Here is an 18,056-nt window from a genome sequence, read left to right on the forward strand (position 1 = left end):
CTGTGTCTACCAGGTTAGCACGTTTGTTTGCGTGTTATCTCGTCCGTCAGATTGCGAGCTCATTGAGGGCGGAGACGGTCTTTGGCCTTTCTTTGTATCCCCACTGCTTAGTATAGTGCCTGGTACATAGGCATTATAATGCTGATTGACTATGAGGAGAATCCGAGGAAGGCCTCTACCATGTCCATGAAGGATGAATGGACCAACAGCTCATACTGAAACAGGTATGGAAATACAGTCTTTACCAGGGGTGGAAACACCCCCTTCTCACCCCTGCCCCAAGGAAGTCCTAGATCCATTCTCCCCACCCCCACCCCAGTTAGAATGGAAGCTTCTTGAGGGCAGGGACGGTTTCATTTTTGGTTTTGTATCTTCAGCACAATACCTGACACATAGTAGGCATTTAACACTTCACTGAATGCTTGCTTGATCTGCTCATGCAGACAGGTCACTATAGTCTTAAGTATAAGTGGGAGCACCGTGATATTAGGTGATTTACTCAGGGTCATGGAGCCAGTTCCAGTCAGAGGTAGGAACCCAACTGGAGTGGGAGCTCCTTGAGAGCAGGGACTGTCTTGATTTTTCTTTTTATTCTCAAACTCATAGCATATAGTTAAGGCTTAATGAGGGCTTTTTTCATTCATTCATCCATCCATCCATCCATCCATCCATCCATCCATCCATCCATCCATCCATCCATCCATTCATTCTTGAATCCAAGGCTGGTCCCCCCTTGGCCATGCAACCTTTTTCTGTGCATGTGGGGTCATAGATTTAGGGCTGGATGGTACTTTAGAGGCCAAGACTGAACCAATGCCTGTGTTGAATTGAGTGGAAAAGTATTTCCTTTACCCTCTGATGAGGAATTTTACCTATGTCTTGGCCAAGACATCTCGGTATTTTTGTCCCATTTCCTTTTTCTCCAGTGTTCTCAGCTGCCCAAACTGCCTCCCCCTGGTCATTTGCAACCCTGAGTACAGCACAGATATCCCATGGACATCCTGGGGGAAAGAATGACTCCTGGCTATCAAGAAAGCAGTGAGGTGTGACACTTTTATGGTGACTTTCTGAGGTATTCCAAGTTTACAGACACACTCTCATTCATCCTCCTAACACATCAGGTGGGCATTCGGATTCTCAGTTAGGAGATAGGAAAATTAAGGCACAAACAAGAAGAACCTGCCTGTTATCACTCGTTATTAGCAGAGAAGTCAATAAATAAAGTGCTTTGTACCCCTTGGGCCCTTGGCAGAAAATGTCAGTCCTGTTCATTCTAGCCAGGGACATCATTCATGCTGAACCCCTTGGTCAGACAAGAGAATGACCCTCCCCTGAGGAGAGGGGACATTGGGCTATCTCTGCACAGTTCCCTCTACCCTCCCCACCCCCTGCCCTGGGCATTTACAGTCATCTAGGACAGGCAGGGCTGTCCTGGGTGAGGACCATGCCATTCCACTAGGAGACAGAATGGAAGGGGGCTAGCCCTTATGAAGTGCCTGCCAACCTGGGAGCAGCCTTGAATGGTACTAAGCCAGAGAAGAAAATAGCTGCTTGAGTGTTTCCTTCCTAGGCTTTCAGGGCCCTCAGATCAGCGACGTTGGAGGCTTTCTGTATTCCTGATAAAAATGCTCTCTCTCTTTCTCTGTGCTTGTCAGTGCAGTAGCTGGTTTGGTGGGTGCTTTGTTCTCTGGTCCTAGGAGGATGCCAACCTTCTGATCTGTTCTTTCCCGCGTCTTTCTCTCCTCTAGCAGGCTCAGACGCCAGCTGCTCTTTCTCCAGGAAGTCTCTCCAGGACCACAAGCTTCATTCGTCATTCCCCATGAGGAGAGGTCCCTCCCAGCAGCTTGGTCAACAGCTCTCATTTCCAGGGGTCTCTGCCTTCACAGCCGCCCCACCAGCTCTACCAGGTGTACGATGTCTCTGTGTTGATGACACACTCCATTTCTGATGTTCTCTAGAAGGCATCTCTTCAACTCAAAGACGGCTTCGCAGTAGCCCAAGCTCACCGGCGCCATGGGGGGCACTCCGTGCCATAAGCGAGGGATGTGCCAAATGTGCTTCTCAGGGTCGCACAGGACCATCTTAGAAAGGGTCCGCTCCTTCTCCTGCTTTTCCATCTCAGCGACAGCCTTGCTCAGATCATTCAGCTGTTCTAGCAGCTGTTTCCTGTCTCTCAGGTTGGGTCTGGGGACTGGCCCATCACTGAGGTCCTGAGACACAAGTTGACAGTTGGGAACATGCCCCAACTTTTCAAGCTTCAGAAAGGCATGGAGGGCAGCCAGAGGGGTGTCCTTGGCTTCGGCCATGCTGACCACAGTGATATTGCTGAGCCCCATAGCAAGAGTGGCCAGGGACACCTCTAGCTCATACCTCTCCCCCCTGGCAGCCGTGGCCCCACCCGTCAAGCCCCCAGAGTCGATCACCAGAATGAAGTCGCAGCCCAGGTCCTGGCGAAAATCCTCTGTCACCGAAATGAGCTGCATGAAAGTGCCATGGGGTTTGTAGCTCCTGCTGGTGGCAAACTGGAGCCCAAACATGGTGTTGAGTAGAGTCGATTTCCCTGTGCCCTCTGCTCCCAGCACTGAGAGCACCAGCAGTCGGGGTCTGCCCTCCAGCCGGGCATGAAGTTCCCTCAGGATGCCTGTCACCCATCGCAAGGGAACACAGCAAGTCCCTCGATCCATCAGTTCCAGCGGAAAGCCACTCAGGACCAGCTCTGAGGCCAGGCCAACAAAGTGTGTAAACCGCTTTTGGCTTTCCGCCATCTTCCCCGCCTCCACGAGGTAGCATTCGGCCTCATAAAACTGCCCCATCTCCCTTAAAAAGTGCTCCACCCCCAAGGAAGCTGGCCAGAGCTGCTCACTGAGCTCAGCGGGCTGGCTGTGCTTTGGTCCCAGGGTAGCAAAGGCCTCTGGGGGCTGCCGCCGGCTCTGCCTGGCCATCTCCTCCAGCTTCAGTTTCATCCATCCCAGGAAGAACTGCTTCTCTACGAGGGAAGGGTTGGCGATTCCCTTGATAAACTCCTGCATGCCGCAGCCTGGCTCATACCGATTCTGGTGCATCCTTAGGGTCAGCAGTCGCTGCCTGAGCTCTGACTTGTATTTCTCTGGAGAAGAGTCCCCAGCCCTCTGCAGCCGGCAGAGCTCCTTCTCTACCTGAGCGATGTTTCTCCAAGGGTCCCCCTGTAACCAGAGCTTCTCCCTTTTATACAGCTCCACGTCCTTGATGTCTTGGGTGATTTTCTCCACCCGCTCTCTTGCCTTTTGACACTCTTCACAGTCCTCATCCACCTTTAGCCCCAGGGTCCGAGCCGTTTCTGCCATGTCCTCCAGGGACACCTTCCTACTTGCTGATTTGATGACATTCACTACAATGGCCTGGAGCCTCTTGACGAGGCGTTTGCTGTCCGTGCTGCTGACCTTCACCAGGACGTGAGAGTAGTCCATTTGAAGGACAGAGACCAGTTTATTCAGGAACCTCAGGTTGGCATTGCGTTTGCCCCGGTAGGGGCTAAGGATGAGGTAATATCGAGTGGTCGACCCGCTCAGAGAGCACAAGAGCTCATACTCCTTTTGGCCAATGTTGTCAGTTAATATGAAAACAGCTGATGACATCTCGGTCAGAAGCTTAAACTGCTGCCAGTGACTTCCAATCTCACCCCTCAGATTGGCAAAGGCAACGGGTTCTGGGAAAACGTCCGTGTTCTCTTTGCTGCTGCCTCCTGGAGAGTACCAGGACATCTCGACCAAGCCGTCGGCGATCTCTCGCGCATTCGCCGCTGATGGCATCTCCCGGTGGCAGAAGTAGTCATGAGGCTGGTGGTGACAGGGGCTCATGACAGCATTGAGGAGGTGAGACTTGGAGTGGCTGCTGATGTCCATGCGTGCAAAGGAGATGATTGGTACCCTCGTGAGCACCAAACTCTCCTCTCTCAGAGTCCTGGGCCCCCCTGGGGATTGCCACCACCACGTCCTCATCACCCCCCTCAGGGCCCACAGCAGGAAGGTGTGGTTTTGGCTCTCTGAGTCCGGCAGGACTACAGGGAGGGCAAACTGGCAAAGAGACATCTTGACCAGCAACTCCTGCTGTAGAAAATTGTCCGAGCAAAGGAGAAGTGCACAGAGTAGGTCCAGGGGATTCAGCGGCACATCGGGGGTCGTCACCAGTTCAGTGAGAGAATAAATGTCCTCGGAGGTACCCCAGTATATTTCTTGCTCATCCATCTGCATTTCCTTCTCACCTGTCCTGTCATCCTGGGGCAAGTCCGATAGCAGGGTGGTGTTTCTGACTTCTGAGTTGAGAGCCAACAGCTTTCTCAGGAAGCTCCAAGGCAAATCACTGGGCACCTGGGGTGCCCAGTTCTTCATACTGTCAAAACTGATCTGCCGGGCATCCTGGAGGCTGAGTTTCCTGTTGCAGTATGTCTCCAGTCCCAGGAGTAACATCGTTTCCTGAAGCCTGCTCCTTTCCTCTGTAGAAAAAAAAAATGGAAAAGATCAGTGCTAACCTGCTATGCTTCATATACCAGTGGGCTGATGGAGGAAAGCCCTGAGCTTGGCCTTATGATGCCAGGGTCCTGTATCCCCCAAAGCCAGACTTAGTACTGCGCACACACACCCCTGTCCCGTGCTGTAAATGAGAGGGTCTGTGGGGATGCTTCTCTGATTCATTCTGCTATTTTCTCACTGATTTACAGATTTAGAACTAGAAGGAATCTTGGAGGCTTTCAAGTCTAATGCTCTTATTTGATTTATTTTTTAAAAAAATTAATCTGTTTTCAGTTAACAAGCCATTATCTTTTCTCCCTTTCACTGCCCCTAATTTTATAGGTAAGGAAATTGAGGCCCATAGAGTCACTTAACCAAGGTCACATAGGTAGTAAATAACAGAACCATGATTCAAACCCAGGCCCTGATTTCAAATACAACATTTTTTCCATTGCTTCTGTCTCAGTTATTTCTTTCCCCTTTGCCACTGTTTCTAATGTGGGCTTTTTTTTTCCTCCTTTTTTCTCCTCCAGGAAAATCTCTGAGACTGGGTTACTTCAAGTCCAGGATAATCACTTGGCAAATCTGTCACCAATTTCTAGCTTCTGTTGTATTCAAACAGCCTCCCCCTTCAAACTGCTAACTTAATTCCTATTTGTGTAAACCTGGGGTGGGGACCCTGCAGCAGCCTCTTGGCCACGCATGGCCCTCTAGGTCCTTAAGTGCAGCCCTTTGACTGAATCCCAACTTCATTTGTTTTGAAGTCTGGATTTGGTCAAAGGGCTGCGCTTGAGGACCCAGAGGGCCACGTGTGGCCGAGAGGCCTCAGGTTCCTTCTGATATTCCCCAACAGAATAAACCAATATTGTAATTATTGGACTTCTCAGGGTATTAGTTACCCAGGAAAATATAAAATCATCATCAGAGACTCATTAATCTGGAGCTGGAGGGAACTTAAAAGAGGTCAAACCCTGCCTTTTACAAATAAGGAAACTGAGGTCTTTTTTTTTCCAAAATCTTTCCCATTGCCACCATGCTTATTTGCATATGATCTTGCACGTGATTTGCCCATTCTTCATGTAATAGCACAAACATCCCTCTACTGGGCTACCTCTCCTGCCTCTGCTCCTTAGTGACAAAGAGCGAAAGGGACAGGAGAGATGTGCCTATCCTGGAAAAGGAGCAGGGGTTATCCTGCCCATTATAGAGGGAAAGGATAAGGAGGGTGACAAAGCCTTGAAGGGGTTAAGCCACCGGTTACCCCTTGACTGGCAGAGCATTAGAACACCGGTTTCCTGTTTCCCAACCCAGATAGGGAGTCATTCTGCCACTCAGCAGAGCTGCTCACTGTGATACTGCATCTCTGCCCCACCAGGAGGGTCTCCAGGGTCTCCCTGTGAGGGAGGTTTTGAGACCACCCTAGCCCCTAGCTATGCAGAGAAGTAGATGCTTGAGAGTGAATGATCTAATTCAGGAGTGGGGAACTTGCAGCCCTAAGGCCGCATGTGGCCTTTTAGGTCCTGAAGTTCGGCCTTTTGGACCAAATCCAAATTTTACAGAACAAATGCTTAAGTCAAAAGGCTGCACTCAAGGACCTAGAAGGTTGTATGTGGCCTTCAGGCCTCAGGCCCACCCCTGGTCTAATTTATCACAGACCACAGATGGAGAGCTGCACGGAATCTCCCCAGCCATCTAGTCCAATTTCCTTATTTTACAGATGTGGAAGTTAAGTGGCCAATAGAATCACAGGATCCTAGATTAGAGTGGGAAGGTACCTTAAAGACCATCTATTCCAACGCCTTAATTTCACCTAGCCCAGGAATCAAAAACGATTTGATCCAGGTTACGGAGGCAGTAAGCCAGGATTCGAACCTCTGATTTCTCTCTGGACCAAGCAGCTGAGGAAGGAATAGGTAGGGAATGATTAGGGAGAAGCGCAGGTGGGTAGAAATGGAAAGAAAAAATTCCATACCTGTAAGGAAGTCAGCCACAATTGCCTGTCCATTCTCCTGGGCTCCTTCTGTTCCATCTGTGAAAAAAGCAGGGGGAAAGTAAGCTGTTGAAAGCTTTGGCTAACATGAAAGTACTGGTATGACCTTGGAAAAGTCCCCTAACTTCTCTGGGCCTCAGTTTCCTCATCTGTAAAAATGAAGGTGTTGGTCTCCATGGCCTCTAAGGGTCTCTTCACACTCCAGATCTGGGATAACAGGAAGAACAGCGATGACAGCAGCTGGCATTAAGATGTCACTTTTAAGGTTTCCATGGGTTATCTATCTCCTTTGGTCCCGTGACTCTCAGCCCAAGGCGTCTGAGCTTGTCCTATCACCAAGCCCATTGTCCCGGTTATCTGCATCCGTTTCCTCCCTTCTGAGATATTCTAACAAAGGATCTGACCTGAAAGCAGGGACCAAAAAGGAACCAATGAAAAGGCGGCAAATGAGGAAGCCTCCCTGTTGGGGAAGAACACTTCAAAGAGGACAGGAAGCTTCAGAACTGGCCTCCCGGCAAGACAAAAACTAGCATGAGGATGAACCTTGGCTCCTGGGTTCTAGCAGACCCGCGATTAGCATGAGATGAGCAGGACTAAGCTGACATTGGCGGGGGGGTGGTGGGGGGTGGGATTCTTCCTTCCTGGGAGGACACATTTCTTCCCCATGGCATCCAGTATTCCCCATGCTTGCTTCACTGACGCATATGCCCCCCCTGTCCCGGGTATAGGCTTCCCCAAATAGATCCGGAAGGACTCAGACGCACCCAACTCCGAAAAAGCCATCGGCAAGTGTACATTAAACAATGACTGTGTGTATGCCTAGGGATGGGGATTCTAAGCCATCCCAGGTCTCTTGGTGCTTACATTCTAATGCTGCTGTGTGGGGGGCGGAGCAAAGGGGGATTGTTTGCACCACTCCCCTCCCTCATCCCTGTGGTCCCATCAGGTTTTGCCATCCTTCTCAAGCCTGATAGGTTGCAGGTTGGGAAAAGGGCAGTCTGACCACACCCATTTCTCAAACCATGCCCCACCCCCAACAGTTTTTAACCCAGGGTGAAAAAAATTCCTAGACAGCTCCAGATTACAGAGATGCAGGGCATTACAGTGTTTGATCTAAAAAAAAATTTAAGCCAAATATATATATTATGCCCCATATTTCTATTTTTTCCTTGAAAATAAACTGCATTTCTATCTTTCATAGTTAAGAAAAATGTCAAGAAACACACTCTGCACCCCCTCCCCCATCCATGGGAGAAGCCCTCTTCTTGAATGTTTGTACATAAGTGTAAACACACACACACACACACACACACACACACACACACACCCTCCTGCTAAAAATCAGCTAAAATACATTAAAATATTATTTTACTTCCCTTCTGACAAGTCTTGTCAGTGGCCCAGACTTACTTATTTCCCTATTTTCCTTCCTAATCTGCCGGAAGGCTGACACGCTCTCACTCCCCCTGAGCCATCTGGGAAGCAGAATTTGTGAGGCCACCTCCAACCCAGTTGTTTACTCCAAGTTCTGTGGCTGGCTGTGGGTCGAGGTCAGCCCTCTCCTGCTTCAGGGCAGCCTGACCTTGACTTTGGCAGGCTGGGGAGAAGGGGGCCTTCCTTATCAAGATCTCCTTGAGGCTAGGAGCACAGGGTGTACACAGACCTTTCTTCTTCCCCATGAACATTTCTCTGTAGTTCTGAAAATTCACCTGCGTTTCCTTAGATGTTGCTTAGGGTTCCAAAGGGGGAGAGACAGAGAGACAGAGACAGAGAAACAGAGACAGACAGAGACAGCACTCTGTGTTGGACTCTTCTCTAAATTTTCTTCTGGTGCCTAGACAGTGCCCTATCCATGCTAGGAACCTAATAAATACCATCGTTTATTGTACATTTGTTATAGTGTTGAGCGTTTTCACATCCCCTTACAAAATGTTTTACTTTGTGTATGTTCTATTGGGCAGCTAGGTGATGCAGAGTCAGGAAGACCTGAGTTCAAATATGGCATCAGACACTTAACCTCAGTTTCTTCAGCTGTAAAATGGGGATAGCTTCTACAAGGCTGCTGTGAAGATCAAATGAGATATTTGTTGTGTCTTGAACAAAGTAGGTGCTTAATAAATGTTTATTTCCTTCCCCATGTATATCATATACTAGGGAATTGAAGACAGGAACTGTTTTGGGTTTTTGTTTGTGCCTCTGCAGTACTTTGCACACAATAGGTACCTACTAAATGTTTGTTGAATTAAATATACTTCGTGCTGAAGGGGGAGGTTGGTGGACAAAGGTGCTATAGGTGGTAGTATTTGAGCTTGGCCTCAAAGGAAGCTAAAAATTCCACGAGGCAGAAGCAAGCAGGGAATGCATTCTGGTGGACAGCCTGGGCAAAGGCTTGCAGGCAGGAGATGGAATGTGGCATAAAACAAAAGGCAAGCCAGCTGGTTTGACTAGTCTATAATCAGAGCCCTCAATATGTAATAAGCCTGGAAGGGCAGACTGGAGCAACATTGTAAAGGGCTTTAAATGCCAGAGAAGAATTTGTGTTTTCATCCTGGAAGCAATAGGGAGCCATGGATATTTCTTGAGGAGGAGGGATGGCACATGATCTGAACTTCCTCCAAAAAAATCCAGCTCAACCCTATTATTTTACAGAGAAGAAAACTTAGGCCTAGGGAAGGCCCCAAATCACTGAGGCAGTAAGCACGGTGGGCCCACTCCTCTGATTCCAGAGCCAGTGCCCTTCTCCTCCATGGGACCACCTGCCATCATTCTGCAGATAAAGAGTCTGAGATTAAAACTTGCCCAAGGTCACACTGGCAGTAACTGGCAAAAGACTCCAAGTTCGTTGGTCTTTCCATTGTACCACCCTGCCTCCCTTTGTCAGTTTCCACCCTGGTACCACCATCTAGTTCCCCTTGCCAACATCCCCACCTCTCAGGGTCAGCGGTATGCAGTACCAGGGTCCTCAGGGAATAGTCTGCCTTCCCAGCAGCACTCCCCAATCAGGGACTCTGCTGCCAGAATCCCCTTCTCCCTCCCCTCTCCTCCCTCCTCTCTCTTCCCTCTTCTCTCCTCTTTCCTTCTCTTCTTTCTCCCCTCTCCGTTTTCCTCCTCCTCTCTCCTCCTTCCTTCCTCTTCCCTCCTTTCTCCTTCCTCCCTTCTCTCTCCCCCTCCCTTTCTTCCCTTCCCCTCCCCCTCCCCTCTTCTCCCTCTTCTTTTCTCCCTCTAGAGATGAACTTGAGTCCAATCACAGCTTGACTGTGAACTACAGAACAATTCCTGTTCTAAATATCTATGTAAACTCCTTGTGCCAGATGTCTGCCTTTATATTTACGAGGGACACAAATCACAAAGCCCCTGCCCTCAAGGGGTTTACAGTCTACTAGGGAGCGCATCATAAGCACACTCCAAGGACTTGTGATTTTCTAGCTGGGGTTCTTCCTCCACCAATTCACATTATTGTGACTCCTCAGCATGACAGGAATCAGAGGCCTGGAGGCTGTGGTGCCACACAGCCAAAGAGGTCACGGCATTATGTGAGTATGCCTGAGGCCTCAGGAAGCCTCAGCCACCAGCCATTTCCTAGACCTACTTAAGGGAGTCAGGAAGCAGCCTCGAGGCTGGAGATGATGGGTGTGCAGGCTAGAAACCGTTCTAGGGGTGAAGCAAAGAGAACTAGGCCAAGAGGCCCAGGCGAGTGGGGTGAGGTGAGGGGCGTAAGACACCCCCCCCCGAAAGTGCCTCCTCTGGGTGGAGGAGGTAGCAAATTTGATGGAAATGATGAAACGCAGATGGAGAAATGAGCTCTAGAACCGTCTCTGTGGAGCCCCTGCCCCTGATAATCTGTTGGACATATTCTCCCAGCTAGACAAACATCTAAAACATCAAAGGAGAGATGACCACATTATGCCAAGGAGCTGGGGTGGGGTGGGGGGAGAAAATACTGTGGAGGTATCCGAGGCCAGAATCTAAGCAGCTGGCAGCCATCTGGTACCACTGTGGAGTCTAACTTGTCTGACTTGACAGTCTTGCTGGGCCTGGGTTCCAGATGGGAAATCAGAAGCCCGTGGAGAGGCCAGCTCTGAGCTCTACCCTCGTCTGAATGGGAGGCCTCCCTATTCAATACAGCTTCAGTAAATAGTTAGGAAACACCTACTGTGTGCTATGTGCTGGCTGGGGATACAAAGACAAGTTGAAAAACAGTCATGCCCTCAAGATGACTACATTCTACTTGGGGATAAAATAAGTATACAGATAAGCAAATGAGGAAACTGAGGCAAACAGGGTTAAGCGACTTGCCCAGGGTCACAGCTACTAAGTGATGAGAGAGACAAAGAAGGAGAAAGAGAATAATCATTAAGACTGTGAGCTTACCTTTCTTTGTATTCCCAGCACTTGGGACAGTATCTGACACATAGTAGGTGCTTAGTAAATAGTTTATCGACTGACTGACTGAAGGACAGTGACTGGGAGGACATGCTCCTCTCCCTTCCCCCCAGGTCCCAGGACCATGGTTTCCTCTGTTAATCAGATAAGGTTACCTTTCATTTACTCTGACCTATTTATATTTTCTTTTCCTCCATGAGAATGTAAGCACCAAGAGGCCTGGGACAGCTTAGAACCCCCATCCCTAGGCACACAGTCATTGTTCATTGTACACTTGCTGACGGATTTTTTTGTTGTCGGGTGTTTCCCAGTCCTTCTGGGTCTATTTGGGGAAGCCTGTCCCCAGGGCATGTCAGCGAGTGACCAGACCCTGACAGAAAGAGAAAGGCTTCATGAATTCCTAAGGCTAAATAATTCATCAGCCTGTGGCCAGCCTGGGGACAGATGGGCCTGAACTTAGCAGGGCTGGTTATCAGAGCAGGATGGCTTTCGGCAGTTCTGAGAACTCCAAAGCATGTCCTCAGCAGCAAGAGGTTAGGGGTGTTCTGCTGGCAGGGAAAATCGCTTCTCAGTCTGAATCCTTCATTTTCCCCACAAAAGTTAGGGTCTTGGCTGTATTTGAGCCTCGGGGACCACCTCCTCACAATGGCCTCAGATGAATTGGCCTTATTTCATCCACCACTGTGCACCCCAGGGATGGGATTTGGGATCCAGAGCACGTCAGGGAGGATTGACAGCAGAGAGAGGTAGCAGCTGCCGCTTTGCCAGCTGATGGGGCCTGGGGGCTTCCCAGGCAAGCAAAGAACCAGAGCAGGAGCCATGGGCACCTGCATGGCTTCTAGAATCTGATTCCCAGGGCACTTCATGGTTACAGAATAGGAAACAAACTTAGAGGGTATCAAGGCATTTATTAAGCACCTATTATTGGCCAGGCGTGTGGTGCCTACATGCTGGGGATTAAAAAAAAGGGGGGGGGCAAAAACAATCCCTGCCCTCAAGGAGATCACAATCTAATGAAACCAATTTCACTATTATCTGGCAAGGGGCCCTTCTAGCTTTCTCTTGAAGAAAATAAATAAACAGATAAAATAAATTAATGAAAATTTAAATCATTGAACGAATAAAAGAGAAATACGATAGTCCTCCCCAGAGAGCACATTCCACTTTTGGAATTTTTCCTGCAGGGGTAGGGAAAGGTGTCCACCTAGACCTGGGATGTCATCACTTGGGACTCTCATAGTATGGAAACACCTCTGACCCATGTAGATCAGCAGCAGCTCAGCTACTGCTCATAGTCAGAATTGCTTAGGCAGATTAAGAGAAATTAAATGATATACCCAGGATCACACACATCAGAGACAGGATTTGAACCTGGATCTTCTTGGCTCGAAGGCCAGCCTCTCTGTCCGCTATGCCATGCTGCTCTTGTGGCAGCCAGGTATTCATTACTAAAGGTTAATAAGCTGTTTACCTTACATGGAGCAGAAATCTGACTCTTGGCAACTTTCACTCATAGGTTCTAGTTCTCCTTTCCCCTCCCCCTAACCCCCAGCCAAGGATAATAGGTTTAATACAACAGCTTTTCAAATATCCACCCCCACGCTGCCAATCCCACAGTTGTCTTTTAGGCTGAACATCCCCAGAGTTCCTTGAGCTGATCCTTTTATGCTGCTAGCTGCCCCAGCCTCTTCCTAAGCCGCACTTAGATGTTACCAACTCACTGACTTGCTCAAAATCAGTCAATGGCTAGTTATCACCTCTAGGAAAGAACATAGAATTCTCTCAGCTGGGGGGATGGGGGAGACAACTAATACCTTTTAATGTTTTTCCATTAAATTGTGGATATCCCTCTGCACTCCATCCAGGGCCCTCCTCTTTTCTTTTATACTGTTTCACTTGGTGATCTCATCAGCTCCCATGGATTCAATTAATCATCTCTATACTGATTATTCTCAAATCTACCTGTCCTGCCTCAATCTCTCTGATGATCTTCAATATCACACCTCCAACTGCCTTTCAGACAACTCACACTGGATGTCCAGTAGACAGCTTAAACTCAATGAGTCCATAACTGATCTCATTATCTTTACCCCCAAACCCTTCCCCCTTCCCCCAGCCTCCCAGTCACCCAAGCTTACATTATAGGTATCATCCTTGACTTCTCACACCCTCACCCCTCATCTCCAAGCTGTTGCCAAGGCCTGTTGATTTCACCTTTAGAGTATAATACCCCTCCTTTTCTCCTCTGACACTGCCACCTCCGTGGTGTAGATCCTCATCAGCTTACACCCAGATTATTGGAATAGCCTGCCTGGGGTGGGGAGTTCCTGCTTGTCTTTAGTCTTTCCCCACTCCAATCCATCCTCCATTCGGCCACCAAAGTGATTTTCCTAAAACCCAGGTCTGAACTTGTCACCTCCATACTTAACAAACTCCAGGTGCTCCCTATTACCTCCAGAAACAAATACATCCTCTGTTTGTCATTCAAAGCCCTTCATAACCCACCCGCTTCCTATTTTTTCAGTCTTCTTACACCTTACTCCCTGAAAGGTACTCTTCCATCCAGTAAGATTGGCCTCCTGGCTGTACTTCACACCAGACACTGGGCATTCTCTGGTTGTCCCCACACGTGGTGTGCTCTCCCTCTTTATCTCAACCTCCTCCTTTCAAGTCCCAGTTAAAATCCGACCTTCTCTGGGAAGCTTTTCCTGATTCCCCTTAATTCCTCTCATCTGTTGATTATTCCTAGTTTATCTTATACGCAGCTTATGTATAAATAATTGTTTGCATGTCGTGTCCCCCATTAGACTGTGAGCTTCTTGAGGAAAGGCACTTTTTGCTTTTCTTTGTATCCCACAGCACTTAGCCTAGTGCCTTACTATAGTAGGTGCTTAATAAATGGTTATTGTCTGGTTTTTGTCTTTCTTTGTATCTCCAGCACTTAGCCCAGTGCCTGGCACATAGTAGGTGCTTAATAAATGATTATTGACAGACTGGTTTTAGCCTTTCTTTGTATTACCAGCCCAGTGCTTGGCACATAGTAGACAGCTTAATAAATGCCTGTTAACTGACCAACTGATGGTTATCAGCTTTTGGTGACAACCATACATACGTCAGAGCTAAGTTGAGAAAAAAACCTTTAACAATTTAATTAAGATAGAAGCTCCCTTTTACATGACCATTCCAGGAAACTTTTCTTAAAATGAATTTCTGCATGCTTTATTGCTCCTTCCACCCCACTGGACCTACAAGGTAGAATGGAAGTTCATTTAGAAGCAACTTGGCTTTTGTCTTTGTACCCCCAGGGCCTCACACACAGAACACCTGGAACCTAGTAGGTGCTTCGTAAGTTCTTGAGTTACATTGTATTAACTGGGAGCAAACCAAAATGACCAATACCAATGACTCACATGTACATGCATTATTGAGGCCTTCTATTCAACCTCTTATTTTACAGATGGGGAAACTGAGGCTCAGGGAGGTTAATCAGCTTTCCCAAAGGTGGTAAGGTCAGAGGTGGGATTCTAGCCTAGGCCATTTGTCTTAGAACCAACCTCCTTTCCACTGGGTGACTCTGCCTCAAATATGTCAGCTGATTCTCACAACAACCCTTACCATAGCAACAATAGGTGCTATCCTTGTCCTCAATTCATAAATGAGGAAATTGAGGCTCAGAGAGGTCCACTGTCTTGACCAAGGTCACACAGCCAATGTGTGTCTGAGGCAGGATTCAAATCCAAGCCATTACTGATTTCCAGTTCAGAGCTTTTATCAACTACACTTTCCCACATCTGTGATGAGAGTATATTTGTAATATACAATACTGGTCTGAATATGGATTATCCCTTAAAAGGAGTGACCTTTGGAAATAATAAAACGCAGATGAATATTGAAAAAAGCATTACTCAGAATTACTGCAGAAACACTTCACTTCACCCCATCCCTACCTCCAACCCCCAGACCTAATTGGGAGAAGCTTGTTTTGGCCTGTTGTGTTCAGATTTGCGTAATAGAGCAAAGTGGATAGAGCACTAGGCCTGGGGTCAGGAAGACCTGAGTTCAAATCTGACTTCAAACACATACTAGCTGTGTGACCCTGGACAAGTCACTTAACCCTGTTTACCTCAGTTTCCTCATCTGTAAAATGAGATAGAGAAGGAAATGGTAAACCACTCCAGTATCTTTGCCAAGAAAATGGCCAATGGGACTGAAATGACTGAACAATTGGGTAATGAATTTTAGGAAGAACATAGATAATTTGGAGAGAGTCCAGAGTAGGGCAACAAGGATGGCAAAAGGGCTTTGAGTTCATGCTGAATGAAGATGGGTCAAAAGAAATGGGGATGTTTCCCATGGAGAAGTCTCAGAGAGGGACATAACAAGGATCTTCATGTACCTGAAATCTGGAATGTAGGATTAATCCCAGAGGGCAGAAGCAAGGCTGGTAGATGCACATTGTGGAAAGGCTAATTTAGATTTTGATTTAAAAGGGAAACCTTTCTGACCATATGAGCCCTCAGCAAAGAACCCACCATCAAGGGAGGAAGTCAGTGCCCCTTCATTGGACGTTTTAGAGAAAAAGGCCAGATTCTAATCCAAACCTGCATCCCTGAGATCTTGGGAGGCCACCTGGGACCCCTTACCCACTCACCCTCACCTTGGTTACAAAGAATGGTGAGTTGTGGACCCAGAGACCAGGACGAGGAGAGATGCTTCTTATCTGGGCCCAGCAGTAGCTTGGTAGGGATCGGGCCAATATGTGGACCAAAAAAGTCAAGAAACTTCCTATCTAAAAGATGAGCTTCTCCTTTTCCATACCTGAGGCATGATACACTCAGGGCCTCCATGTTCCTCCAGGTAGAGGGACCCTCCTTTGGCCTGTGACTTTCTGCAGCCAGATTCTCTTACCAGCAGTTTCTACTCTACCCAAGGCCCCTAGTCCTGGCCACCATTCTACTATGAGTGGATAACAATTCAATGGGCATTTGTTAAGTTCCTACTAATGACTGCCACTAGAAGAACTAAAACAGAGTTGCTGCCTGTCCTCAGGGAGCTGATATCCTTCCCGTTGTTTTTAATGAACAATCATGGTCCACTCTTCCTGACCTCATTTGGCGTTTTCTTGACAGAGACATGGAGTGGTTTGCCATTTTCTTCTCCAGCTCGTGTCACATATGAGGAACTGAAGCAAACAGGGTTAAATGACTTGCCCAGGGTCACACAGCTAGTAAGTGTCTGAGGCCAGATTTGAAGTCAGGTCTGAGGTCTTCCTAAGTCCAGGCCTAAGTCCACTTGACCTCTATCCACTGCAGCACCACCTGGCTGTTGATATTCACTTATATTCGATTCTATATGCTTCTATATTTTTCTATATTTTATATGCTATAAATGGATGAACGCTCACCACAGCTGGGTTAATTCTCATCTCTGACATAAACTGAGAGTGGGACTCTCGGAAGTTGCTGGACTGTTAGGGGCCTCAGGCAACATTCTAAGACTGTACATAGGAGGCAGAACAGGTTCTGATCTGTAGTCATAAAATTTACTCACCTGAAGTTCATAGAGGTCTAGACAGAATGAATGAATGAATGAATAAGTTAAAATGGGTGAGGGGAGTAGCAGGGGAGTTTGTTCAGATTTGGAGTGGAGGTATCTTAGAACGTGCTTTCGATAATGTTCATGTAGGAGTCCCTAGCCTTTTCTAGGAATCCTGGAAGCAACGAGAGGGGAGAAGGCAGGCTGTGTGTTTCACCTTCAGAGAGCTTCTACAGCTCTGCCAAATGGCATTAGCCATTCTTTCCAGAGCTCATTCCACCCTTTCTCACTCCTGTGTGTTTGTTCCCTAAGGCCCCTATCCCTGGAGTATTCTCCTCCTGTCCACCATCTTTATTTGGAGTCGGAGGACCTGGGTCCAAATGCCATCTCTATTATTTACCATCTCTGTGACCTGTGACGTATCCTTTAGCCTCTCTCTGTAGGTCTCAGTTTCCTCATTGGTAAGATAAGGGGGTTGGACAGATGACCTCCAAGGTCTTGTCCAGCTCCATCTCTACAATCTTATGACTTAAGCTGCCCATTAAGATGCCCATGAGAGGGGCAATGAAATCTGAGTCCTTCAGCAGGAATGTGTGACACAATATAGGAGAAAGCTAAAGGGGGCTTTGGGATAGGTAGTATGGTGGAGGGGGTGGAATGTTGGATTCGGAGTCAGCAGATCAGAAATTCAGAGCTGGAAATGACCTTAGAGGCTAACTAAGTAGTCAGCTAGGTGTGCAGTGGAGAGAGCACTGGCTCTGGAGTCAGGAAGATCTGAGTTCAAATGCTGTCTCAGACCCTTTCCAACTATGTGACTCTGCACAAGTCACTTAATTTCTGCCTCAGTTTCCTCATCCTTAAAATGGGGATAATAATAGCAACTACCTCTCCCAGGGTTTTTTTTTTCATGAAGTTCAAATGAGATGCATTATGTGTAAATGTTTTGCAAACCTTAAAGCAGTAGGCAAAATGTTAATGATTGTTCTTGTCTGTTAGCCCAACTTCTCTGAGAAGAGGGAAGAGGAGTTAATAATAACAAAAGAGATTGATATACATTAAGATTTAAGAAGCACTTTGCTAGGCTTTAAATCTAGAGAGGAAAAGGATCATAGTTGCCATCGGGTCCAATGCCTTCATTTTACCAAAGAGGAAACTGAGACCATCCAGCGAGGTTGAGGAACTTGACCAAAGGGGGGAATTCATACAGATAGCAATCATGACGGGCAAGATTTGAACCCACCTCCTCTGATTGCCAGAATGGCTTCCTAACTCATTTGGTTCTCATTACAAACCTCTAAGACATGTGCTACTAGCCATAACCTAGACATAGCAGTCAAAGGGTCCTTGGCAACCATGGAGTACAATCCTAGCTCAGTTTGTGAACAAGGCCCAGAGGTCACCCATGGTCACCCATTAAGTGGGAATCTGGGTGAAGTGGTGAGCTCAGCTGTTCCTGACTCCGGGCCTGGCCCCTAGCTATCTGCACCAGCTCACACCCTAATTGTCTGCCATGTTGTATCCTCCCCACATGAGGTCAGGAGCCATGTCTTTTTCCACAGGGTTAGTGCTCAATAAATATTTGTTGATTGAATAAATTGAATGAATCTCTATTGACCTTAATTATCATGAAAGGTCAATAATTGTGCAGACAAAAAACCTTC

The 18,056-nt window shown here is 47.6% G+C and overlaps 1 protein-coding gene across 2 annotated transcripts in view; it reads right to left on the bottom strand.

Moving 5' to 3' along the window:
- Positions 1-1,039: 1,039 nt before the first annotated feature.
- URGCP (upregulator of cell proliferation) overlaps positions 1,040-18,056 on the bottom strand; it is a 38,391-nt gene continuing 21,374 nt past the window's right edge. For both annotated transcript variants that reach the window (XM_020963496.2, XM_020963498.2), the window contains 2 exons: positions 6,460-6,516; positions 1,040-4,471 (listed from right to left, as the gene is read on the bottom strand). In XM_020963496.2, the coding sequence (XP_020819155.1) occupies positions 1,881-4,471; positions 6,460-6,516 (2,648 nt within the window). In that variant the 3' untranslated portion in view covers positions 1,040-1,880. The remainder of the gene's footprint in view (positions 4,472-6,459; positions 6,517-18,056) is intronic.

This window comes from Phascolarctos cinereus, unplaced genomic scaffold (assembly GCF_003287225.1).
Source record: "Phascolarctos cinereus isolate Bilbo 61053 unplaced genomic scaffold, phaCin_HiC Scaffold_2;HRSCAF=192, whole genome shotgun sequence".
Taxonomy (NCBI): domain Eukaryota; kingdom Metazoa; phylum Chordata; class Mammalia; order Diprotodontia; family Phascolarctidae; genus Phascolarctos; species Phascolarctos cinereus.